The sequence below is a fragment of the Pteropus medius genome, unplaced genomic scaffold, assembly GCF_902729225.1.
Source record: "Pteropus medius unplaced genomic scaffold, Ma_sr-lr_union100, whole genome shotgun sequence".
NCBI lineage: Eukaryota > Metazoa > Chordata > Mammalia > Chiroptera > Pteropodidae > Pteropus > Pteropus medius.
The window spans coordinates 2561050-2586573 of NW_024340693.1; the positions used below are offsets into that span (position 1 = coordinate 2561050).

At 42.4% G+C, this 25524-nt stretch overlaps 1 protein-coding gene across 1 annotated transcript in view; it reads left to right on the plus strand.

The window, feature by feature from the left end:
- Window positions 1-117: 117 nt before the first annotated feature.
- Window positions 118-25524, plus strand: part of FLT3 (fms related receptor tyrosine kinase 3) — a 56007-nt gene continuing 30600 nt past the window's right edge. Inside the window, exons 1-7 of the mRNA XM_039862788.1 lie at window positions 118-306; window positions 10780-10901; window positions 15128-15327; window positions 18412-18527; window positions 22505-22634; window positions 24902-25029; window positions 25358-25497. Of these exons, the coding sequence (XP_039718722.1) occupies window positions 264-306; window positions 10780-10901; window positions 15128-15327; window positions 18412-18527; window positions 22505-22634; window positions 24902-25029; window positions 25358-25497 (879 nt within the window). The 5' untranslated portion in view covers window positions 118-263. The remainder of the gene's footprint in view (window positions 307-10779; window positions 10902-15127; window positions 15328-18411; window positions 18528-22504; window positions 22635-24901; window positions 25030-25357; window positions 25498-25524) is intronic.

Consider the following 25524-nt stretch of genomic DNA (forward strand, 5'->3'; position numbering starts at 1 on the left):
GCTGCGGACCGCGCGGGCACGTGGGCTCGGCTGCAGCGCTGCGCCAGGCACTGGTTCCGGCTCGGCCCAACCTCTGTGAGCCCGCCCGGCGCCTGCGGGTGGCGAGAGGGATCCTCCCCCCTGCCACTTTGCACCAGTCCCAGGGAATTTGCGGTCGGTGACGCGCATCCTTAAGCGAGCCACCTGCAGCGCGGGGCGCGCCGCTCGGGGCGGCATCGCAGGGCTGGGCCGGCGCGGCCTGGGGACCCCGGGCTCCGGAGGCCATGCAGGCGTGGGCGCGCCGTGGCGGCCGGCTGCCGCTGCTCGGTAAGACCCTGCTCGCCCGCTCGCGGCCCCCGGCGCGCGCCTCCGGGTCCCCGCCGCGCTGCGCGCCGCGCCCGCGCCTCCCCTCGCTCCCGCGCCCCTCCCCTCCGCGCCGCCCCCCGGCTCGCCCCGAACCCGCGCCCGCCCTTCCCACCTCGCGTCCCCCTTGCCTCTTCCCTGAAGTCGCTATCCCGCTCGGACCGCGTCGCGACCCGCGCGGCCCGGACTCCGCGAGCGGCCTCGCCCAGGCGCTGCCGGGGGTCCCGGGGCCGCCCCGCCGCCTGCGCTGCCACCCTCCGCCCGCTCGGCCCGCGCGCCCCGGAGCCGGGCCCGCCGCCCGCATCCGCGGCCCCGAGGCTGGCGCCGGGCGGCTCGGCACCTCGCTGGGACCGACCCTGGGTCCCGGAGCTGCCGGGTGGCGTCGTTCGCTCTCGTTTCGGGGTTTTCTATTTATGGAGTGAACTCTGATTGGGAAATTCGCCCGCCTTCTACCCCGAAGCGAATCATTCCCAATAGCTTGACCCCACCACACACTTTGGAAATGTCACAGCAGATTTTCATGTTAAAATATTGTGCCTCTTCCTCCTCGACTGGATTTTTATCCTGGCTTTAAACCCCAGAGTTTCAAGGACTCAGCTGACTGGTGCCCAAATAGCATAGATAGATATTACTGCAGAGAGAGAGAGAGAGAGAGGACAGAGATTCCTTTCGATGCATTTCATCCGTTTGGAAAGATGAGAGGGTTGACTCGAGTTTGGGGGTGAAAGAGACAGAGTTCTGGGAGCCTGGAGTCCCTGACCTCCTTCTACAGTCTTGCAACTGGAATTCACTGCTCCCAAATTCTAGGATTCTAACCTGAAGCCTCTGTGGCAAACAGAGATGAGATTTCGAATATAGACGAGCAGGAATGATGTTCAATAACTTTTGTTACACATCTTTACAGAGTAAGAAATGTAACATAAGGAGAAAATGTAACATAAGGGAAACCAAAGTTTACATTTCTTAAACATTTTTACTAGTTGTTAAATATGTGTGTTTCAAATGTATGGTACGATATGTTTTTCAGTCTCTGAATTTAAAAGTTAGCTTTCTGTTAGGTAGGACGCGAAGTAGTAAGTTTTTCAGAGGCACACAAAGGCTTTCGAAAAGTGTAAAGGTCATATTTGCGACTATACTTAAGCTGGAGTCTTTATTTAGCCCCCAGATTTCTACATCTCTTGATTTTTCTAAATGAGGTATAATTTGCTTACAGCAAATACGCACACATCTGAACAGTGCAACTCCATTAGTTTTTACAGATGGACGGGCGCCCACGGAAGCGTTATCAGATCAAAATACAGAGCAAGTCTAGCCCCGCCCTGTCTCAGCCGGTACCTCGGCAAAGGTAGCCACTATTTTGCCTTCTAATGCCATCAGTTTGCCTGTTTTTGAACCTCGTGTAAACCAGACCATCATTATTCACTCTTTTTACGTCCGGCTTCTTTTCACTCAACGTGGTGATTACGAGATTCAACCCTGGCCTCACTAACAGTGGTAATCTTTTTAAATTGCTGGGTGCTATTCCTTAGTATGAATAGACTATACAACTTATTCATCCGTTCTACTGCGGAAGAACACGTAGGCTGTTTTCAGTTTTGTGTAATGTGAATAATACTGCGGTGAACATCCTTTTACGTGTTTTTGGTGGGTGTAAACACCCATCATTCCCTGGGATGATACCCACGAGTAGCACTTCTGGATTATAGGGGATGGCATATATTGAGTTTTGCTGGATGCCGTCCAACGGTTTCTCATAGCAGTTGTACCAATTTACATCCCCACTGGTGGCGAATCGGAGTTCCAGGTCCTCACGGCTTTGCCAGCTCTCAGCATTACAGATTTTCTTGGCTAAAGAAGCACAAAGTGAGGAGCTTAAAAGTGAGGGCTTTAAAACGTCGAAAAGCTTTAGATTCCTCGAATTATAAGATGCGCTCTCCGTTTCCCTTACACGATAAGCTCTGCCTTTCATGAATAATGACGATGCTTCTAAGTAGTGTGTAAAACCACTTAGATGGAAAAGTACTTGCCGTGGCCTTCACCGCTTTTTGTGTGCTGATACCGGATAGGAAGCCGAGGATGTCACTATTGTCAATAACCATGATACGTGATCTCTTTCACGGGTGTCAGGAAATTCGTATCCGAAGGCTTGAATTACACATTTTGCTTGCCATTTCTGTCCTCGTCCCTTATCTCACTGTATTTGCCTTCTTGTGAACTGCTTGCTTAAAGGGGTTATGATTCAGGAGGAGGTGGAGGGAGGGATGCCAGGCAAAGGTTGCTTTGGATTGGATAAGACACTAGACCCGGTGACCTGATGTTAAAGTCCCTTTGATTCTAAAAGTCTGGTTTGAATTGTCACCATCATACACGTTTAGATTGGCTATTCGTTTCTTCCTAGGTACTTCACATGTACCTGTATAGTAAATCATCGTCTTGGGTTTAATTGTGAACAACTTCCATGAAAGAACGACTCTATTTTTTATAACTAAAAAGGTACGTTCAGTAAGTCTTAGGTATCGGTGAAGATTTTTGTTGTTGAATTCTCCTGTCGTTTAACTGAAAAACAGCCAGGTGAGGCGCTATTAAATGGGGAGGACCACTTACTTATATTCAGAAAAGTCTCTGGATAAGACAGACGAATGACATTCTTCTTGGACAAACTTTTATCGAATACCCATTTCTGTGCTAGGACATCGCCTTTCCCCAGGAAAAGCATTCGAGCACAAAGCTTGCTTTCAGTTAGCTCAAGCTTCCGTAACAGTTCTAGTGATAATGAAATATTTATAGAAGAAACATAGCATTCTTCAGTGAGAGAAGCCTCAACCAGATCAGGACAGGAATCCAGATTTTCTGTTCCCTAAAACTACTCAAACATGGCCGCTCTGTATTTAATGGTTGTGGGAAAGAAACTGCTCTGCCATTTCAGAAAAAAACAAAAAACAACAACCAAAAAAACAAATGGACTGTCCTGAGTTAAATATGACCATCGTTTTGGTTTAGGAGGAAGTAATTTTCTAAATAGTTCTTTGCACAAATTTGTTGACGACGTTTTGCTCCCAGAGAGCCTCTGTGCTCTCTGGAGAAGCCCACGGGACGGCCCAGCCTTATTACTTTCTCCACAGTTCTTATTCCTCTGTCTCGTCATTTTCCAATGAAACTCAGAGAGCAGTGTGACAAGAGCTCTCACAGTCCATGTTCAAGATTAGAATCTTGCTGACTCCTCACAGACACGCCAGATACTGCCTTAATCTTCGGTAAAGATTCTGATTTGACAAAACTTACGTAATCTCAAAAGGGTTTTAGTTTATCCTTTCTCTCGATGTTGAAATGGACCGTGCAGAGAATAGGAATAAGAATTTGGAGAGGGGAAACTGAAGGGCTGAAATTGGCTTCGTCTGCTTTATAATTGGCCCAGCTGAGTCTTGCCCACGATGCTGCATCCTTCATCCACTCTGAAGGAGCAAACTCTTGTGCATCTCACAGTAGGCGGTTTATCTGAGTAGAGTTTTCTGGCTTTTACCTGGTGACTTTGTCTTCTTCAGCTTTTTACCCTGACTTCCATAAAAGCTTTTACCACTTCTCAGTTAGGTAGCCACAGTTACGTGGCTGGAGGGTTTTCCGCCTTTTTTGGGAGGGGGCAGGGGGAGGTGTGAGCTTTATGCCTAGGTGATTTTCCTGCCTTTGGTTGATACTTTCTATGGCTCTATCATCAGTGGTCCTCAAGGGATGAAAACTTTTGTTTTCATTAACTGGAAACACACAATTCTGTTTTATGGGTACTAACACACGTGGAGGAAATTTAAAAATAATATAAAGTACACACACAGCGTTCTTTTGTGGCTAGAGAAATTGCATAAGACCTTAAAAGAGGAACTATTGTTATTTTTTAGGTTAAACAGTAAAACTTTTTTTTCACTGCTGTCATTATAAGTCAATTGGTGGCCAAGAACCCTCCATAAAATTATTTACGGTCTCCACTAGAGCAGGATAGTGTCGTTAGATCTTTAAACTATTGCGTTTTATTTGCATTCGAATAAAACAAAATTTGAATTCGGTCTTCAGATGCTTTGCTGATTGAGTTCCAGTTTTTCTAACGTGAGGGATTCTGGCCTTGGAGGAACGCAGGCAGACATATTATGACCAACAACACGGGGAAATGTTCTTTACTCTGCACTCAAGTTCCTCATTTGTGGAAAGGCGATAAGCACTATCTTAGTCCTTCATCAGCTGGTACCTGTAAGGTACGGCCGCATTCCTTGCTAGGCAGGTACATTGCAGAAAGGGAGACATATAAGGCCTGGAGAAATCTTTAGGCTTCAGAGTCACAGGATTTTCCAATTTCACTTCTCAGGCAAACTTTGAGCACCGGCTATGTCCAGGGCTTGTGTGAAGCGCCACCTGGGACTCGTACCTGCCCTCCAAGAACTCACAGTCTAACGCTGGGAGTGTCGGAGGGAAAGGGTCAGGAATATAAAAAGAAAATGGAACAGTTTGAGGTACACGTGCAGGGGAGGAGCCTGGAACCCAGCTGGGAAAATAAGGGTAGGCTTTCAAGAAGAGCTGATGCCAGAGCCAGGATGGAAAGATAAGGAAGAGTTGACGTGGATAGGACAGGGTGAGGACATTCCAGGCAAATAGGACAGCAAAAAATAAAGGTATAGTGTAAGAAAGAATCACGGAGCCGATGGAAAACCCTGACTCCCTTCCGGTTGCTGAAACACGGCGTCTGCAAGGCCTCTGGGAATACAGTAGCCATCACTGGCAAAGCTGTTAACTCGGAAGATTGTCTAAAGACTGGGCAATGGTTAGCGTTTTACAAATGTCAGGGGTGCCACGGGCTCAGTGTGTGATGTCTAAGGAGTGTTTAGTGACGTGATAAGGGACTCGAACTTTATCATATAGACCAAGAGGGTCTGGATGGAATTCGAGGGTCCATTGTGTCCCTCGGGGTGTGTGGGTGTGTGTGTGGGGGGGTGGGGAAGTGAGTGTACACATGGTTTTTTTTTTTTTTTTTTTTGGAGAGAGAGGTACTTGCTTCATCAGATTTTCAAAGTGGTCTGTAACTCTAAGAAACATTGCTGCAAGTTGAGGGGTTTTAAATGGGAGTGACACACTCTGCATTGGATTTTAGAAAGACGTTTCTGTTGTCCGTATGGAGGACGGATGGCAGGCTGACATGACCATGGCAGGGAGTTGTGGCTGTGGTCCAGGCCAGGTGCCAAGGGGGGCTTGAGTTAGAGCAGAGCTACAGATAGATTTGGGAATTATCGAGAGCTTAAAAGGTCAGGGCGTGGCGACTGTCTGGATGATGGGAGGTGAGGGAGAGGGAGGAGCCAAAAGTGACCTCTGGGTTTCTGGCGTTAGCGACAGTGGATGTGTCGCCACTGAGAGAGGAGATGGAAGAAAGAGTAGGTTTCGGAAGGAAAAAGGCAAGTTCAACCCGAAGTGGAGGTTCCTGGAAACCACTTGGGTATACAGCAGTACACGCAATGAAGTATGGGACTCGCCAGCCAATGGACAATGGTTGAGGTCACGAGAACTTACAGAGAAAGTCTAGACTGAGTTCAGACAGGTTGAGCTACTCGGTTGTAGGGAAAAACACACACTCCTGTGGATCTCGCCTCTACCCACATCACTACTAATACTGAACACTTTGGCACGAGCCACCAACGCGTGTGGGGGCGGTGTCCCCACACCGAGCGAGTCCACAACACCACATGAGTGTCCTATGATGTAACTTAGTTCAGATGCTATCTAACTGGAGACACTGTCAGATCCCACAGGTCAAAGGGTTCAGGACCCCCAGGTCCCTTCCTTCCGGGTGTCCCCTGGGCTTCTGACGACAGGCTGTCACCAGAGGTTCCCTTGACCCTCTCCGATGGTTCGATTAATTTGCTAGAGCAGCTCACAAAACTCAGGAGAACGTTTTATTTACTAGATCAACAGTTTATCATAAAAGGACGTAACTCAGGAACAGCCAGGCGGAAGAGATGCACAGGGCGAGGTATGTGGGAAGTCCTGTGTCCTCTCTAGGCAGCCACTGTCCCAGCACCTCCACATGCTCACCAACCCAGAAACTCATCACCTGTCTCAGCCTGAGAATTTTCAAGGAGGTCATCTGCAGACATTTCTCCTCCTTCCTCCGCCCGGGTCAGTGGGCGGGGCCGAAAGCTCCCATCCTCTAGTCACTAGGTCTTTCTGGTGACCAGCCCCACCCTGAGGCTATCTAAGTGACCTCATTAGCATTCCAGAGGGGCCCCTTCTGAATGACAAAAGACACTCCCATCACTCCGCATGGTGCCAGGAATTAGGTCCAAATACGTTCTTCACTGTACCGCAGCTGTCTATAGTGCTCTCTCTTACCAGACGAGGAAAATGGGGCTGAAGGTGATTAAATGACTTGCTGAAATTCAAAGTTATCTAAGGAGAGAGACTTGAGAATCGGCAAGCCCCATCCAGTTTTCTGCCTCAGAAGGGACCTGGGTTGAAAGGTTTGTCAATGAGGTGCCCTGACTTTCTGTGGTTGGTTTAGCTGGACTCTGAGAGGTTTTGGAACGGTTTCTCAGGAAGAACCTCACTGTCGATGGTGGCAAACTCTTCCCTGGGCTTTTTAAAAGCCAGGATGGACGTACGATTTTCGTAGACCAAGTTTCACCTTTTTTAGTGTTTGGTTTCATGTGTTTCACTGACACAGACAGTCACATGACTACCACCGCTATTACGATTTTGAGCATTTCCATTTTGCCCCAAACTTCCCTTCCATCCTTCTAGTCAAGCTTCATGCCCACGCCCAGCCCCTGACAACCAGGATCTCTTTTCCTATAATTTTCCCATTTCCAGATTGTCTATAACTGGAATTTTATAACCTGCAGCCTTTTAAATCTGTTTCTTTCACATAGCGTAATTATTTGAGATTTATCCATGTTGTTATGTGTATCAGTTTATTTTTATGAGTATCTCTATATTTTTTCCTTTCTATTGCTAAATAGTATTCCATTGTATGGATGTGTCATGGTTTCTTCATCCATTAACCGGCTAAAGTTCATTAGTTTGCTCGTGGTTTCTGGCAATTATAAATAAAGCGGCTATAAATATTTGAATATAGGTTTTGGTGTGAGCATGGCTTTGAATTTCTCTTGGGTAAATACTTAAGGGTGGTGTCGTGTTTCTAGACTGTATGCTAAATGAACGTTCAGTGTTACAAGAAATTGCCAGTTTTTCAAAGCGATTGTACCGTTTTTCACGCCCACAAACAATGTCTGAGAGTCACAGTTTCTCAACATCATTGTCAGCACTCGGTATGGCCAGTTGTTGCTTTTGCTTTTTTAACCGTTCTAATAGGGGTGTAGCAATATGTCATTGTGGTTTATTTTGCATTATTCTAATGCCTGATGTTATCGATCATCTTTTTGCGTGCTTAATTGCCAACCTATTTTGTTGTTGTTGTTGAAGTGCCTCCTGAAAGCATTTGCCCATTTTTTTGTTTGTTTGTTTTGTTTTGTTTTAATCAGGATTTTTTTTTTTTATCAGGTTTTAAATGTCCTTTGTGTATTCTGGATACAAGTCCTTTTTCAGATATGTGTTTTGAAAATACTTTCTCCCATTCTGTAGCTTGTCTTTTCAATTTTTGACCAGTGTCTTTTGAAGAGCATGAATTATTAATTTTGATGAAGCCCACTAGTGGAAAAAAAATTACTCCTGGACTGAACACCTCTCTGGTCCCATCTAACCAAACTTAAAAGCAAGACCTGAAAGGAACAAGGCGTTTGCAAATGAACTTAACTGTGTCCCAGAAAAAAAGTTCACGAATACTTAATAGAATACAAAAGCATCTGACACCAGGTCAAATTCACAATGTAATGTACAACATGGTGACGATAGTTACGAATACTTTATTATGTATTTGAAAGTTGCTAAGAGTAGATCTTAAAAATTCTCTTGACAAAAAAGAAATTGTAAATATGTGAGGCGATGGATGTTAATTAAACTCATTGTGGTAACTATGTCACAATATATACATGTATCAAATCATAATGTTTTATACCTTAACGTTATACAGTGTTACATGTTGTTAATATCTCCGTAAAACTGGGGGTGGAGTACTCTCGAAACTCAATAATAAGAAAATAAACAACATAATTTAAAAAGACTCGATTTGGGCAAAAGACGTGAACAGACATATTACCAGAGAATACACAGGTGTCATATAAGCATCCGAAAGGATGCTCCCTATCACGAGTAGAAAAATGCAAATGAAAACTACAGTGAGAAAGAATACATCTATTAGAATGGCTAAAATAAAAAATTCTCACCATACCAAGCATTGGTGAGGATATGGCATGACCAGCATGCCCAGAAGCTGCCGACAGAAATATGAAAAGGTATAAAACCTCTCTGGAGAAGAGTTTGGCACTTAAGTCACACCGACACCTCCCACCTGACCCAGGTGTGCCACTCCTCAGTATTTACCAAGAAAAACGAAAGCGTATGTCCATATCAAGACTTCTATACAAATGTTCACAGCAGCATTGTTTTTAAGAGTCCAGAAGTGGGTAGGAGGGAGGGATTACATGTTAACTAAGCACGTGGAAATGTTTGAGAGTGATGGATACATTCAATTTCTCTTGACTGCAGTGATGATTTTTTTTTACAGGTGTGTGTGTGTGTGTGTGTGTGTGTGTGTGTGTGTGTGTGTGTGTGTGTGTGTGTGTTTATGCCAAAACTTATCCGGTTATATACTTTAAATGTGTTCAATTTGTTGCATGTTAACTATACTGAATAAAACTCGTAAAAAAGAGTAGGCAGAAAACACATTAGGGAGCAGGGCAGGAAAGTTTCTTAAACTCTTTTCAGTCTTTTTTTCTTTTTTTTCCTTCCCCTTACAGTTGTGCTCATTTAGTTTCCTTTAAAAGACTAGGGGCTACATTAAGGGAAATAAAAAATTCATAATGACTGAATGCTAATGAGGTTGTAGTGAAATTATTACATTTTCACCTCCCACGTGGCAACATGAAATGGAATAGCATCTTTGGAAAACAACACGGCAACGCATATCGAGAACCATTTAAATATGTTTGGATCCTTTGATCCACTAATTCCATTTCCAGAAATTTATACTAAGGAAATAATATTTTAAAAGTGAAAGGCTTAGTGAAGTATTTCAGGGAAAAACCATAAAATGGTGGTAGCGGGGGAAATGATTGGGTCATTTTAGATTTCCTAAAGGAATGCAAAGCAATTCTATGCATCATCACGAGAAATGCGTGTGATATATTATGTTTAAATCAGAATATAAAATGATTTCTACACTATCGATACAATGAAGTGAAAACTACGTGTACAGATGAGAATGGTTCTAGAGAAATAAAAATTATTCGTTAGGATGTCAGAATTTAGAGTGAATTTTCATGTCTGGTTCCACTAGTATTGGTATAATGTGGCTTCTTCAATGAAGAATAAAATAATACAGACAGATTAAGACAAAACAGCGAATGTGTCTTAATATGTAGTTCCCATAGCTGCAATACTGAGATTTTAGAGCAGATTACGAGGTACATACATGGTTGAATACGTAAATTTACCTCCTGTGTACACTCAAATGACAATTAAAAAAACTTTTAAGACATAAACATATAAGGACAAAGATAATGGGGAAGGAGAAAATAACATTTTTAGAGCTTGAAAACGTATCAAGAAAGCTGAATCGTAAAGTTGGGTTGAGAAAGCTGAGAAGCAATCTGATTCCCACTGCAGGATCCCCAAAGAGTATATAGATTCCCAGCACCAGCGCCTACGACATGGCCAGCAGGCGGGAGAGTGACTGCCTCTTTGGGGAATATGACCAGCCCGTGAACACACCTAAAGATAACCACACAGAAGATCAGACGGCAGGTCAAAGCTTGTGCACCGAGCTTACGTGATCATTTTGTGCTTCATTCTTACACGAGCAGCCTGTCAAGGATCATCAGCCATTTGGAAAAAAAAAAAAAAAAAAAAAATCTTAATATGAAGAGAACAAAGTGAAGGAGAAAGAAGGATTCAAAGAGACAATTTAAGAAAATGTCTCCGAAGAGAAGAATATGAGTTTCTAGATTGAAAAGGCCCACTGAGTAGCTAACGTCACGGATGAAAATAGACTCTCACAAAAGCACCTGATTTTGAAAATTTTAATGCACGAAGGAAAGATTCTACAAGCATCCACGAAGAAGAAGAAATGGCTCGTATCCTCGTGATGAGCCCCTCAGTTGCACTAGCCCGGTTTTAAATGCTTAGTTGCCACAGGTGGCCGAGGACTATGAGAATCTCTGCACAGTAAGAGGCTCTGGATAAGATTATATTTCCTGCAAACTTTCCTGTCGTCCACTTTTCTTTGATTACCTTTTGTTCTGTTGTTTTGTTGCAAGATGAATACATATTTGCCTTTGTTTTGTTTTACAGTTGTTTTTTCGGCCTTCGTATTTGAGACTATTACAAATCAAGATCTGCCTGCGATCAAGTGTCTTTTAATCAATCATAAGAACAATGATTCATCAGTGGGGATATCATCACAGTATCCCAAGGTAAAGTAATACTAATATTACTTTAGCTATTTTCTCCGGAAACCATATTTTGTAAGCTAATGAGACCCACTGTGTCTACATGGGCCTTTCTTTTTATGTGTCCAAGTATATCATATACTCATATTTGGTACAGGCGAGCATCTATGCTCATTACGACCTGGCTCTCCATTGCATGAGGGTCACGTTCTCTTTGGGTTTGGTTTTGGGAAGGATGCTGATACTGAATGAGAAGCAGGAATTTCTCTTTCTCCTTAGAGAGAAAATCCGGGCTTCTCTCTCAAGCCTAAGTCCACAATTTCCAGCTGCCTCCTGCATATAGATAAATACATTTTCCATTTGCTCGTTAAAGTCCACCTCCATCTTTTATTTCATTTCCGTTTCCCCAAACCTGCTCCTATTCTTGTATTAATCGATTTCTGCTTTTGGCCTTGTCTCGTTCCCAGGCTTGGAGGCTCGGCCTCATTTTGGAGTATTTACTTCTCCCCCGCCTTCTTCTCATTCGGTCAGCTACCAAGTGCCGTCAAATTTTTTTTTTCTTTACTAGTTCTCAGATGGGCCACCAGGCTATTTATTCATCCCGAAGTATGGCTTCATCCTTTACTGCCAGACGTGGGACCTTCAGTAACTTCTCATGACTTAGACTGACACGCGGATAGTTCCATAATCTGCTTTTGGCTCCTTCAAGTTTCAGCCTTGATACTCATTAATCTTCTCCTTCTTGCTGTTCATTGAATTTCGCCTAGATATTTACTCAAATAAAAGACGTTCGAACGGTAGAGAACTGAAAATATTAGATGTCTATATAAAGAAAGAAGTCTATAGATAAAAAGCAAACCTCAATTAGCCCATTCCATAGACATGTCTAGTTAAGGATTTATACTAATACACAGTTGCTGGTTCACACATGATGTGAAAACCTATGCACCTCCCTAACAAGTCAGAGATATTAGAAATATTCTCAAATTTTAAAATCGGTGTGAAATAGGATTTTTTTTTTTTTTTTATGCCTACAGCACCCAGTCTTCTTAGGTGGTCTCCCAACCAAGTACTAACCAGGCCCAACCCTGCTTAGTTTCCAAGATCAGATGTGAAATAGATTTTAATGACAACATGCTACATGAACGTAAAACACCTAATTTAATGCATGATTTTTTTAATGCCGGAAGCATGGTTGGTTTTAATTTTTAAATAGATAGCGGTATCATAACACACTGATTTATTAGTAATTACAGCATTTTGCATACACGGTATTTCTGTGCAGACAAAAAAAATTTAATGTTATTTGCTATGATGTTGTAAACTTTTAGTGTCTTTTCGACATAAGTTGACATGTTTTCTTATGAAACACAACCTTAAAAAAATTTAACAATGATTGGCCTTGGTCCCTAAAAGTAAGTCTTGCGTTATTTCTTCACATAGTATGCATTATATTCTTAGACATTATCCAGGAGTCAGTGGTTCTTAAACGACACTAAACAGACAACTGTGTGAACCCCAACTGTGGCAAAAGTGAGCAGTCTTCATCGTGTCTTATCATCTCCTTGATGCTGAGGCTGTTCCGTTTGGGGATTTTCCCACTTCTGTGTGAAGTGGGCCTTTTAGGATGTCTGTGGCTTTCATTTAAAAAAAAAAAAAAAGATTTTGATTTCTCTCACAGCTCACAGTTCTCAGAAGAGACATCTTTCTGGAAATCTACATCTCAGCAGCGTCTTGAATAAACCAGCTCTTTTTAGTAGACAGAACCATCCGTGCACCTCTAATGAAAAAGCACCTACATCCTTAGCTCCAATGTTACCAGTATACCCTGGGACCAAAATCAGATGATGTCGCCATTCCCATAATCCATTTAATTTTTGTTAAAAGTCTGAGCATTTCCATCGTTTATCATTTCTCTTTGAAGATTCAGATGGTGTGCTGAGTTTCTCCCCTGCAGAGTTACTACTCTTGCTTTGTAATGAACAAGTACTTGGGTAGGAGGGGGATGTGAATACCCTTTTTCTCTTCCGATTTTCACCTGCTGATTTGAGCTCCCACTGATGGATCTTTGTCCACAACAGTTCTTACTGTGATGTTTGCCCAATGCTGATTTTCATTTTCTCTCATTCCCTCTACGTTTATTAATCAACATTCTTCTGGGAAGAGCTATCCCTTCTCTCCATTTTTCTTATTCATTCAATCGATGATTTCGTTATATCAGTATGGACTCATAGATATGTATTTCATTCTATGGGTTATAACCTGAAACTACCATTTTTATTTTGTGGTACAAATTGTTCCCTTCTTTGGCTGTTGGGCGTTACTTTGGGTTGGCTCCTGTATTCTTTCAATGTGCAGCCACCTTTTTTCAAGTGCTTGCTTCCTTATCAACACTGCGATGTAGCTCAGGCTCTTCTTGTATTTTTCCTGCTTCAGCCCTGGAATTAACCAGTTCTCCCATGAGTGCTGGTTTCTCGGAGAAGAGTGTTTAGAAACCAAGATCTGAGGGTTGGGTGTGCTCATTGCCACTGGGATGTCATTGTTTCCAGCTCTCGTCAGCAGGCAGAGCTAGGAAATTGTGTGTGTGTGTGTGTGTGTGTGTGTGTGTGTGTGTGTGTGTGTGTTTGCTAACCTCCCTCCCCACGATATTTATCTCTCTCTATCATCTCTACATCTATCGATCACCATAAGTTCATGCTGATAATTCTGATTTCAGTGAGGCACCAAACAGTTCATTCTAACTTTCCTTCTTTCTTTATTTTTTTTTCCTTTTTCTCCTTATTTGTACTTCTCTCTCTGACAGGTAGAAAGCTGGCTCTCATTACAATAATTTCCTTATGTATTCAATCCTAGTATATACATAAACTAGTTGCAGAATCATTAACCCGCATCCCACAGAGCAATGGGCTTACTAACCAGCATACAGTATTCGTGTTACAGTTCTTTTTGTCTTTTATCTTATTGTGTCCAAAGTATTATTTTTCTAAGCTACTCAGGTTCCTCTTTGGTTTCCCACTCCCTTCGCTATGGTTATGTTCTTTATTCGTTACCCATTAAGTTCATTGGGTTTGTGTGCCATTTTGAGTTCCTCCCATATCCTGATGGGTTATAATTATTCATTGTTTGAGTATAGGAAACAGGATTATGGTCCTAGAAGCCAAAGCTATATAAAAAGGTATATTCAAATGTCACTTCCTCTTCATCTCTATTACCAAGTTTCTATCCTCTTCCCACCCAGTTCTGTACTTAACCAATCCCTATAGATTTTTGGTATTATTCCTGTGTGTTTTGTGCACAGATGAGCAGAGATACATGTGTATTTTCTTATAGCCTCTCCTTTTTTACGAGAAGTGTAGTGTACTTGACGGTAGCTATTTTTTGCATTTAGCTTTCTTCACGTAACAACATACCCAGGAAATCACTCCAAGTCAGTTCATCGAGACCATTCTTTCATTGCTGCACAAGATCCCGTCATGTGGCTTTGCCACCGAGTATTCAGCCACTGTCCTGTGTATGAGCATTAGGTTATTTCCAACATTTTGCCATTACAAATGGCTCTGTGGTTAATTGTCGGAGGTATATTCCTAGAAGAGAGATTGTTGGTTCAAAGGGTGAGTGCACATGTAGTTTTATTAGGTATCTCCAAATTCCCCTCCAGGAGGCCCGTACCAATTTGCATTCCCTCGGCCATGTATGAACAGAAATTTATTGTCTCGCAGGTCTGGAGGCCAAAAATCTGGACTTTCCACGTCAGTAGGGTTGGTTCTTCCTGAAGGTTGCGAGGGAGGGGTCCACGTCAGGCCTCTCTCCGCAGCTCGTACGTGACATCTTCATGTTCACGTGGTGTTCTCCCCGTGTGTGTGTCATCTCTCAATTTCCTCTTCTTATAAGGACACCAGTCGTACTGGATTAGAGCCCACTCTGACGGCCTCGTTTTGACTCGATGACCTCTGTGGAGACTTCCTCTCTAAACAAGGTCACATTCTGAGCTACTGGGCGGGACACGATTCAACCCATAACAGCCTGTAAAACACTTTAGTAATGCGGCCTTAAGTTATATTTTCTTTAGAGACTTACAGTGAATGGGATGTTTCAACGGGTTATGACGCGTGTTGTCCATGGGTTATGACACGCTTGGGCGTTGTGTGCCGTGTGTCAGCATGTATGCATTTGGTAAAGGTTCCAGCTGAGATGAGATTTCATTAAACATGCGCTGGTAGTAAATTCATGTTGTTTCTTCGGTGACGCAGCCATCAGAATCTCCAGAAGACCTCGGCTGCGCCTTGAGGACCGGGAGCTCAGAGACGGTCTACGAAACAGCTGTGGAGGTAGACATGTCTGCGTCCATCACACTCCAAGTGCTGGTCAACACCCCAGGGGACATTTCCTGTCTCTGGGTCTTTAAACACAGCTCCCTGAATTGCCAGCCACACTTTGATTTGCAAAACAGGTAAGGGAGAAGGGTAGATGTGCAAACGTAAGAATTTTTGGAGGAAGACTTTCTCGCTGTAAGAATGCTTTTTGCTTCATTTAGAGTTTCTTTTCGAATTTATGTACCTGTCCATTGTAACACTTATCTCCAGTGAAATAATGAACTAAAATATAGTGAGGGCGTGGATATACGACATTATATATTTGTCAAAACCCACAGAACGTACAATATAAAGCTAATGTAAACTATTGACTTCGTTAGTTAATATAAATATTGGTTTGTCAATTGTAGTAAATACAGCTCACCTAGTAAGAAGTTTATAAGAGGGAAGCCTGGGGGTAGGGGGAGGGTGTATGTGGGATTTCTCTGTACTTTCTGCTCAATTTTTCCAGACATCTAAAATTGTTCTAAAAAAAGACCATTAATTTAAAAAATTATATACAGATATAAAGGTATAGTTAGGGCCTAAGAAAGCAGTGAGTAGCTGGTAAAATGTAAAACATAGTGAAAAGACTATTTGGGATTTTTTAAGGTGTCTTGTTTTTTAATTGGACTTTGTCTTAAAGAGAAAAAGAAAGTTTTCATCACATTCTAGTTACAGTATGAGAAGCTTCTTTTTGGGAAATGCTTGGGGAAAGAACGTTTGGTTTTACCTATTTTGTTTCACGGTGTGATGAGCGGAATTGCAATGTGATATCCATAAAATATTTTAGTAAGAAATTGATCTGTGCGAGAGGAACATTGGTCTCATGACCCAGAAAAATATCTCAGCCAAGATTTGCGGATTGAAATCAAAGCCTGTATCTAACTCTGTCCTGATGGCTGTTCTTGCTATTGCTGTCCCTTGCTATCCCTGTCCTCTTACTGAGACCAGATAGGGACAGGAAGCAAGAGTCACAGGCCATTTAAATAATTCTAATGCCTCCTCATTCACTAATTCTTGGTGGCGGGGGGGTGGGGGCGGGGAGGGAGAAGTGTTCTGGTGCCCCCATAGCTGTAGAAGTTTTGTCTTTCTAGAAACAAGGCAGTACATGACACCCGAATGACCTAATGGGGGTATCAGGCTGCTTGAAGCAGATATGGGGGATCATCTCTGGGATGTACCAAGTATTTCTATTTGTTTCTTTAAAATCGAATAAACTCGTAAGTAATTTTCAGGACAGTGTCTGTAATTCTGAAGTTTGGTTCTAAATCTCGGAACATATTTATTTTCCTTTCCTCTTTTGAAACTGCATTACTCACTTCTGTTTTTCGGTTACCTTTGTCTTGGGGTTAAACCAAAACCCTCTCCTATTAAGAATTTTGACTTAAAAATGTTTCGACGATCTTATTAAACTTCAATGGCACAAAAGTTCTGACTGGATTGCGACCCAAAAGCAAAGTGAAAAGGTAGGATTCTTCCACTCAGGGAGAGGTGGTCTTTTTCATTTTAGGAAAGGCAGGCCCGTTTGCTAGCCAAAGTCAAAGGACTTGTGTGGGTTAAGTTAACTTAGTACCAAAACATTTTTAGTGACTTTTTCACAGTAGAGAAGTGTAGAAAATTTTATCTGGACTCTGACTTAGAGCCAGAAAGATTGAACACCTAAGCTTTGATAACTGCCTTATAATTGCGTATGATATTCACAAGAGTTCACAAATGATACAAGGAGAGGGATCGGTTCGGGGGAAGAAGGCACGTTACCAAAAATCAGCAGAAACAAATCAACTACATAACCCCTAATTTACTGTCAGTATGAGTAGGATCACAAATATTCTTTTTTTAGGTTAAAAATTTGGTTATTTTTAAATTTTTACCTATTTTTCACTTAGAGTTGACATTCAATATTTTTTTAATATTAGTGTCAGGTGTATAGCATGGTGGTTAGACATTTATATGGTTTATGAAGTAATCCCCCCCATATACATTGTTATTACAGTATTACTGACTATATTCCCTATACTGTACTTTACATCCTTGTGAATATTTTGTAACTACCAGTCTGTACTTTTTAATCCCTTCCCCTTTTTTTACCCACCCACCAACCCCCCTCCCATCTAGCAGTCATCAGAATGTTCTCTGTATCTATGAGTTTGTTTCCGTTTTGTTTGTTCATTTATTTTGTTCCTTAGATTCCACGTATGAGTGAAATCCTGTGGTATTTGTCTTTCTCTGTCTGACTTATATCACTCAGCATAATCACCCTCTAGGTCCATCGTTCAAAGCACAAATACTCTTGAACTCTGTCGCTCGGGGTCCTGCCGTGGAGGGGTGCGTTTGGATGGCCTGGGGATTTTGTTAAAATGCAGATTCTAGTCCAGTAGGCCTGGTTGGGGCCCGAGAGTCTGCATCTTTGTCGGCTCCCAGCTGATGCCGACATGGCAGAAGAAAGGCCGCACTTGGAGTAGTAAGGGGCTGAAACCAGAAGGTGTACACTCACTCAGCAAACTGCTAGAGAATATTTTAAGCTTTCATGAGAACAGGCATCACCAAACACTCAGCAAAGCTGTTTCTTCAAAGAGAACCCCCCTGGTCAAATTTATCTTTACGAAATATCTGAAAAGTTAAAAATACGGACATCGAGACAGCTTCCTCCTCACATCCATGTGATATGTTGATGTATTATTACTTCATAGGAAAATGCCTTGTGTCAGATTTTGCTTGAGTCCTTTCATCTAGAGAGAGAGAGAGAGGCACACATGGATATCTCGCTTGTATCTTGCTTGTTGGGTGATCTGATTCTGCAGGTGGGGAACTGAGGCTGGTGGCCGGTGTGGCCGTGGAAGGTGCTTTGTCCTTGAAGGGAACGGTCCGCCACTGCCCGTGGGGACACGCCACCAAGCCTCTGCGTTTTTGAGTGTAAGATTTCCCCTCGAGGGGCTTTGGGAATGCAGGTCCCTCACTCCCAAGGGAGGGACTGCTTGGAAGTCAAGGTCAGACTAACGAGTCTCAGGCTGAGTGTTGGGCACATGACGTGAGCTGCGTCCTGCACAGGGCAGCCGTCCGCGCCCACAGTCAGAGATGGAATACGGCCACCGCCCCATCGCCTCTGACTCAAGGTGAAATTTTGTGTTTTTAGTTTCACACGCTTTCCAAAATAGCCAGTTCTCTTTCTTGTTTTTCAGAGGAGTTGTTTCCATGTTCATTTTGAAAATGACAGAAACCCAAGCTGGAGAATACCTACTTTTTATTCAGAGCGAAGCGACCAATTACACAGTATTGTTTACAGTGAGTATAAGAAGTAAGTGCAGCTTGCTACTAGGTCTTCGCAATTGACCGTGACGTTGTTTAGAACCCCCGGGGCTTTGTCCCTATCTGCTCTGGACACAATATTCGGTCTCCTTCAACATGTACTTGAATCTTCAGCTGTCCTCTTAATCTGTCGAGACTCTCCGGCGTGACCCATGGACTATCAGTATGAGCACCCTGAAAAGCCCAGGACTTTCCTCTTTCCAGGCCCTTCCCCCACTTTTTTTTGCGGTCAGTGACAGATGGCTGACAGGGAAGAAATGGAGAATATTTATTTTGACCTTGGGATCAGAAGTCCCGGGTTCTTATTCTGGATCTGCTAGGACCACCTTTGGCGGGTCGCTTAAACTCCCTGATCCTCGATTTCCTTATCTGTAAAATAGGGATCAAACTACATACCTCAGGGGCTCGTAAGATCTTTGCACTGTCCGATAGAACTCTCTGTGACGATGTCAATGTCTGTGTCTGCTCCTTCTGGTATGATAGCCACTGGCGGCAGGTGGCTGTCGGACACTTAAAATGTGGCCAGCGTGACCCAGGAACCAAAATCTTAATTTCATAATTTTAATAAAGTAATTTTAATTTCATAATTTTAATAAAGTAATTTTAATTTCATAATTTTAATAAAGTAATTTTAATTTCATAATTTTAATAAAGTAATTTTAATTTCATAATTTTAATAAAGTAATTTTAATTTCATAATTTTAATTTCATAATTTTAATAAAGCAAAAATGGAATTTAAGTAACCACATATTGGCCACTGCATTTACACCAAGGCCAGATCACTACACAAACTGTAAGCAGGAACTCAAACGCTCGTAACCAGGGAAGCAACCGTGCGGTTGGCGGAACTGCCACCTGCCTGTGTCTTCCGGCGTCTCCTTGTTTCCCCCTAGTTGTGCAAGGGCCTGGCGATCGTACAGATTCACGCCACGTGCCCTGAACGCTTTACATCCTGTGACAGGTGAGGCCCAGAGGTGGGTGCGTTTACACAGGCCCTACCTATTGCCTTTAGGGGCCAGGACAGTCTTAAAAACTCCGGTTTTGTGCCATTTTAAATTAGGTCCCCTGGCTGCCCATCGGTCCGACTTGCTGGGCCTCCCTCCTCGTCAGTGACTGGAAGACACAAAATTGGGGTGTGGTGCGTGCGCCTCCAGCCCCCAGGGGTGCCCTGCTCAGGAATAACCCTCGCCAAGGGTGTTCTGCATGTGCCATCTGGGTCCTCACAGCGATGCCATCTTCACACAGGCGAGGGAAGGATGCTCAGGGGGGTGGCGATGGGCACGGCCAGAGCCGAGTGTGGCCAGGTCTACACTTTCTGCACCACCATGCTGGGGCTTGCCACCCAACCTGCTAACAGCAAGAGCACCTGTGGCTTTTTAGATTCATAAAGTGTCACTTTCCCAGGGTTGGGGTTGGGGTGTTGGGTTCTATAGTAAGGCAAAAAGCAGGTAAAATCAAAATTTGTCCTGAAAAGCCCTTCAAGGACTCTGAAATTTATGGGACCAGAGCCCTAGAGGCTCAAAAGACGAGAGGTGCCTTCTGTCACCCTTTCATTTCAGTCTTGTTCCCTGTCCCCTCCTCGGTCGTCACCAAGTGTTTATAGTCGAATTTCTTTAAGGTAACCAACCGCGCATCTACTTGGTCCCTATTTTATTTAGGGTACCTTCTTTTCACTCAAGATTTACGACGTAAAAACGTAACGACAATCGTTCTAGTAAATCGTAACCTGCTTTTAGCGTTCTGCTGCGTGGTGGGTTCAAAAAAATCAGGTCGGGGAGACTTGGCAATAGTCAGTATAAAAAAAGAGGAAAGGGTTTAGTAAACCACAAGTTCAGTGTTAACCAACAGTATAGCATGGTTGCTAAAAAAGGAAATCTGAACCTTGGCAGCATTCATGAAAATATAATGTCTGGGTGAAGGAAATTCGTGGAAGATTTTTATTTCCAGTTCTGCAGTGTTAGTGATGAATAGTGACCAAACAGAGCAACCAGAATCGTGGAGAACTTGGAATTCCCTAGGTTAGGAGCAGCTCACGGAATTGGGAACGTCAAGCATAGGGAAGGAACTATTTTGAGGAGAGGAGAAGATTTGTTGCAGTGTAATGGAGAAGAAATTCTTCCGATGGGCTCACGAGTTCAAATACCTTGCATGGTACTTATCTCCCTTGACCTTGGTTTCTGACTTGAAATACATGATGAAAGATTATCATGTGGGAGCAAAGCTACACTTAAAAAAAATTTCTCTGGAAGGTAGGATTGAGACCGATGGTCAGAAATTACAGGGAGAGAAAGAAAAACACCACCACACAATGGGAAAGATTTTTGCAGTTCACGTAATCAACAAAGGATTAATAGTCATAATAGATAAAGAGCGCCTATAAATCAATAAGAAAAAAAAACAGTAAAAAAAGTGAACGAAAGACAGGAGGGGTCATTTCACTTTCGAAACATGTTACCTAAATGGTCAGTAAATATGTTAAATTAATAATCGAGAAATGCAAATTAATACCACGACAGGATCCCATTTTACACCCATTAGATTGTTGAAAATTCGACTCGGTTAGCATATGGAGTGCCAGAAACTCTCACGGCCTGCTGTATAAGTGGAAATTAGTGCAACCGCTTTGGGAAACACGATTGTCATGGTGTGTAAGACCGAACGTGCTCACACCATGTAGACCAGCAGCTCCGCTGCTGGGCGTGTCACTAAGAAGCTTACAGGCTGCCTCAGTGAGCCATTTTTGGTGACCCAGAGAACTGGAGACCATCCGGGCGTCCACCGCAAAGAAGCAGAATAAGATTGTAATGTATTCGCCAATGGAATACCACGTAGCAGTAAAAAGAAAAAAAAAATTGAACAAAGTATAGCATAAAACATAAGGTCGGGTGAGAAAATGAAACCATGAGAAAGTGAAGTGAAGAAGGTATCGTTGTTTTTTGAGTGAAACCCTCTGTTGAAGCTAAAAACGAGCAAAACAAACGAAAACGTTGTTTAGGGCCATATATCTACGTGGTGAAAATATGTTTAAAAGCACGGAAATGATAACCACAAAATTCAGGATACAGGTTACCTGGGGTCGAGAGATGGAGAGAAGCACAAAAGTAGATTCGAAGATGTTTATTAATATTTCCGGTTATTAAGTTGGGTATGGGTCCACGGTTATATTCATTTTTATTATTCTGCTTCCAAATTTTATACTTCGTATATTCTTTTGTGTGTCTATATGTACATATAAAATACTAAATAATAACTTTAAAATTTATTGTAAGAAGGGAGATTGGAATTTAGCATAGAGAAACTTTCTTAAAAAAAAAGAGATTTGTTAAAAATGGAGTGACCTTCTCAGGGAGGTAGTGACCTCTTGTCTCCAGAGTGGTTCCAGAAGTAGAAAGAAACTTCGGATGTGAAGCACCGTGAAGGGTGGGAGATGTGGGAAGGACGAGGCGGTATGGTCTGCGTGAATAGGAGGCTACACCCAGCCTCTCAGTAGGTCCCAGTTCTAACTCCATCCTGCTATATTTCTGCATTTCTAAATCGACCTATGTCTACGGAGATCTAGATAAAATTGTGGGAAGAAAGTCGGGTCTTAAACTATTTACGTATGGATTTTTTTTATTATTATATATTTTTATAAGTACGGGTTTTCCACTTTATGTTATTTCCAGTTTTCCTTTGCTCATGGGTATCGACGTTATCTGTATTTTTACGTGGCTTCACTCCGCTCAGCTTTAGTTGTCTACAGATTTACGAAATGCCCAAAGGAATTGGCTAAGAGGATAAATACTGACGTTGGCGTTTCAGCCAGGGTTGAATTTAATATCTCAGTGAGGAGGGGATATATTATTATTATATATATTTGGAGCGGAGCAGAAGACACTGCTGTGGTGTAAAACGGTAGTTTTTTTTAAAACGATATTAAAAAAACATTTTAAAATATTAAATCTTCATAATTTGTGATGCCTTAGATGCCTTGCTTTACACCTTAAGGAGACCGTATTTCAGAAAAATGGAAGACCAAGATGCCCTGGTGTGTGTATCCGAGAGCATTCCAGAACCGACTGTGGAATGGGTATTCTGCGACTCACAGGGCGAAAGGTATGGCCCGTGTGGACGGAGCTGCCACTTCCTTTACACTCGTGGTCTTTTCCTCATGTAGCTGACGTCATATGGTCTGGACAGTTGAACTTGTCACCACGTTAACAGGCAACTTTGGCTCCTTAGAGAGCGATCAGCATGGACCGCCCAGGGAGGATGATGGGATGTTCTAGTAAGGAGCCTTTTTGGGGCTCCCCTGTGTTGTGTCCCTCAGCTGCAGGGTCCTCCCTGGACATTACATGACACAAATAAAACCCCTTTTAAGTTATAGGATTGTTAGCTCCCTGAGCATCTGGCCGGGGGTAAAAGGAAGGTATGGATTTTAGTGTACGATTCCCTCTAAGTAAGAGATTTCCCTGTGAATAAATGTTTAATTTGTGATTGTTCTGTTTATTCTGGAAAAGTGGCTTAATAAGATTGTTTAAGGGCACAGAATCCAGCCGGGATTCAAACCCTGGTTTGCTGATTACCTGTGTGGCCTTGAGCAAGTCCCTTGACCTCTCCTTTCTCATCAGAAGAATGGGGATGGCGAAAGTACCTACTTCAAGGATTACTAGGATGATTAAACGAATTGAAATCTGCAAAGCATATAGAATAGTGCCTGGCAGATAGTAGGTACCATATAACTGTTTACTTTTGTTTTTTGTATGTGCTGTGTAGCTAAGTTTTCACAAAGTAAGAAAAGTTTTCACAAAGTCAGAATTCATGCAATTTGAAGTAATTAAAATTTACTAAATGACTTTTTTTGAAAAATGGGACTAAAGAGGAGAATAGGTAAGAAAGGTTACTAGATGATATAAATATGATCTCGAATTTTAGAGAGAAAAGGAAAAGAGATTACCTGTAGATATATATGAAATGTGTGTGCAGAAAAAATAAAATGATTGGAAAGCTACACGCTAAAATAATAACAGTTGTCATCTCTGGGTGATAGGAATCTGGGCCATTTAAAATTCTTTTCTTTGGGCTTTTCTATATTTTCCAAAATTCCTACAATGAACCCAATTACTGTCATATAATAATAATAATAATAATAATAATAATAATAATAATAATAATAAACCTCAAGGAATGATACATAAACAAAGAAAAGAATACATTTCACTCAAATGATAAAGCAGAGAAATGGGACTAAACACAGACAGTAAAAGCCACATGTGCTTTGGGAAACTCCTGAGCAACCGAAGTCCTTCTGCTGAGGTGGGATTGGGAGGGGCCCACCAGGTCCTGGAACGTGGTGACATTCCTGAGGAGTGACACTGAGGCTCAGCTCTCCTGTTGGCTCTGGGAGGTGACGACTTTTCCAAACAGCCTCCCCCCCCCCCATCACGGTTGTCTCTTCATTGCCTCAGGAAAAGATACCTGCCGTGTGGAGGTGTTTGTGAATACCGTGCTTCCTTTTCTGCCCAAATCCGTTGTGTCTTCTTTCTCAATTCTTCTCTTTCTTTCTCTTTAAACAACAAAAGGAGGTCACCAAACACACAAATTAAAACTGTTTTATTGTGTAATTCTCTCTAGTGTTATTCTCGTTAGTTGAGATCACTGAGTGACTAACTAGTTCTCTTCTGAACTTTGCTGAAACCAGAGATTTAGGTTTTTATTTACCTTTTCACCTGTCTCCTTCTTTGCGCTCTTAAATAGGCTCTTGATAAAGGACTCTTTCAAAGGCTCTAGAACCTTCAACTTTGTTCTTCGGAACATTCATCTGTAATTTTATTTTATTTTTTTTTGAATTTTTATTTATTTTTATTTATTTTTATTTTTTTGTCATTCATTTCCCCCCTCTTCCTTCCCCTCCCTCCCCTCAGGTAACCACTAGTCCATTGTCCATGTCCATGAGTCTCTGTTTGTCTGTCCTGTTCATTTGTTGCTTTTAGGTTTATGTCCCACATATAAGTGATATCATGTGATTTTCAACTTTTTCTGTCTGGCTTAGTTCACTTAGCATGATTATCTCAAGGTCCATCCAGGTTGTCACAAATGGTCGTATTTCATCTCTTCTTGTGGCTGAGTGATATTCCATTGTATATATGTGTCACAGCTTCTTTAGCCAATCATCTATCGTAGGACACTTCGGTGGCTTCCATGTCCTGGCCACTGTGAATAATGCTGCTGTGAACATCCGTGTGCAAATATCTTTTCGGATATGAGTTTTCAAGTCTTTGGGGTGAAATACCCAGTAGAGGGATTGCTAGATCATACGGTAGATCGATCATCTGTAATTTTAAACCGTGTTTGGTGAAATGACATTTATTTTCTAATCGTAGCTGTACGGGAGATAGCCCAGCTGTTGTTACAAAGGAGGCGAGCGTCCTCTACGAGTTATTTGGCACAGACATAAAGTGCTGCGCAAGCAATGAGCTGGGGAGGGAATGTACGAAGCTCTTCACGATAGGTAAGACCATGATGTTATGGATTTCCATTCTTAGCGACTATTCCTTAGAAACGATCCAGGACTAACTGTGACAGCCTAATCGTTTGACTTCTGAAACCCTCCTGTTCTTTCCTACTACTTGTAATGGATTCTATAACTGCTACGCGATTTAATAAGATCATAAAAGATTGATTCACTTGCTAATTTTAAAGATGAATAACATCATAAGAGGTTCGTAACGTTCGAGATGACGTTCACATCTTTGAACATCTTCAGAATATTCGGGATGTAGTTTGCGGTGAAGAAGAAAATCACTTTTTTTCTGACTCAGGACCTTCTTGTCTCCTAGATCTAAATCAGAGTCCTCGGACCACATCGCCGCAATTATTTCTTAAAGTGGGAGAACCTTTATGGGTCAGGTGCAAAGCCGTTCACGTAAACCACAGATTCGGGCTCAGCTGGGAGTTAGGAAATAAAGCGCTGGACGAGGTAACAGCCTTGCGTTTGCCTTCTGAA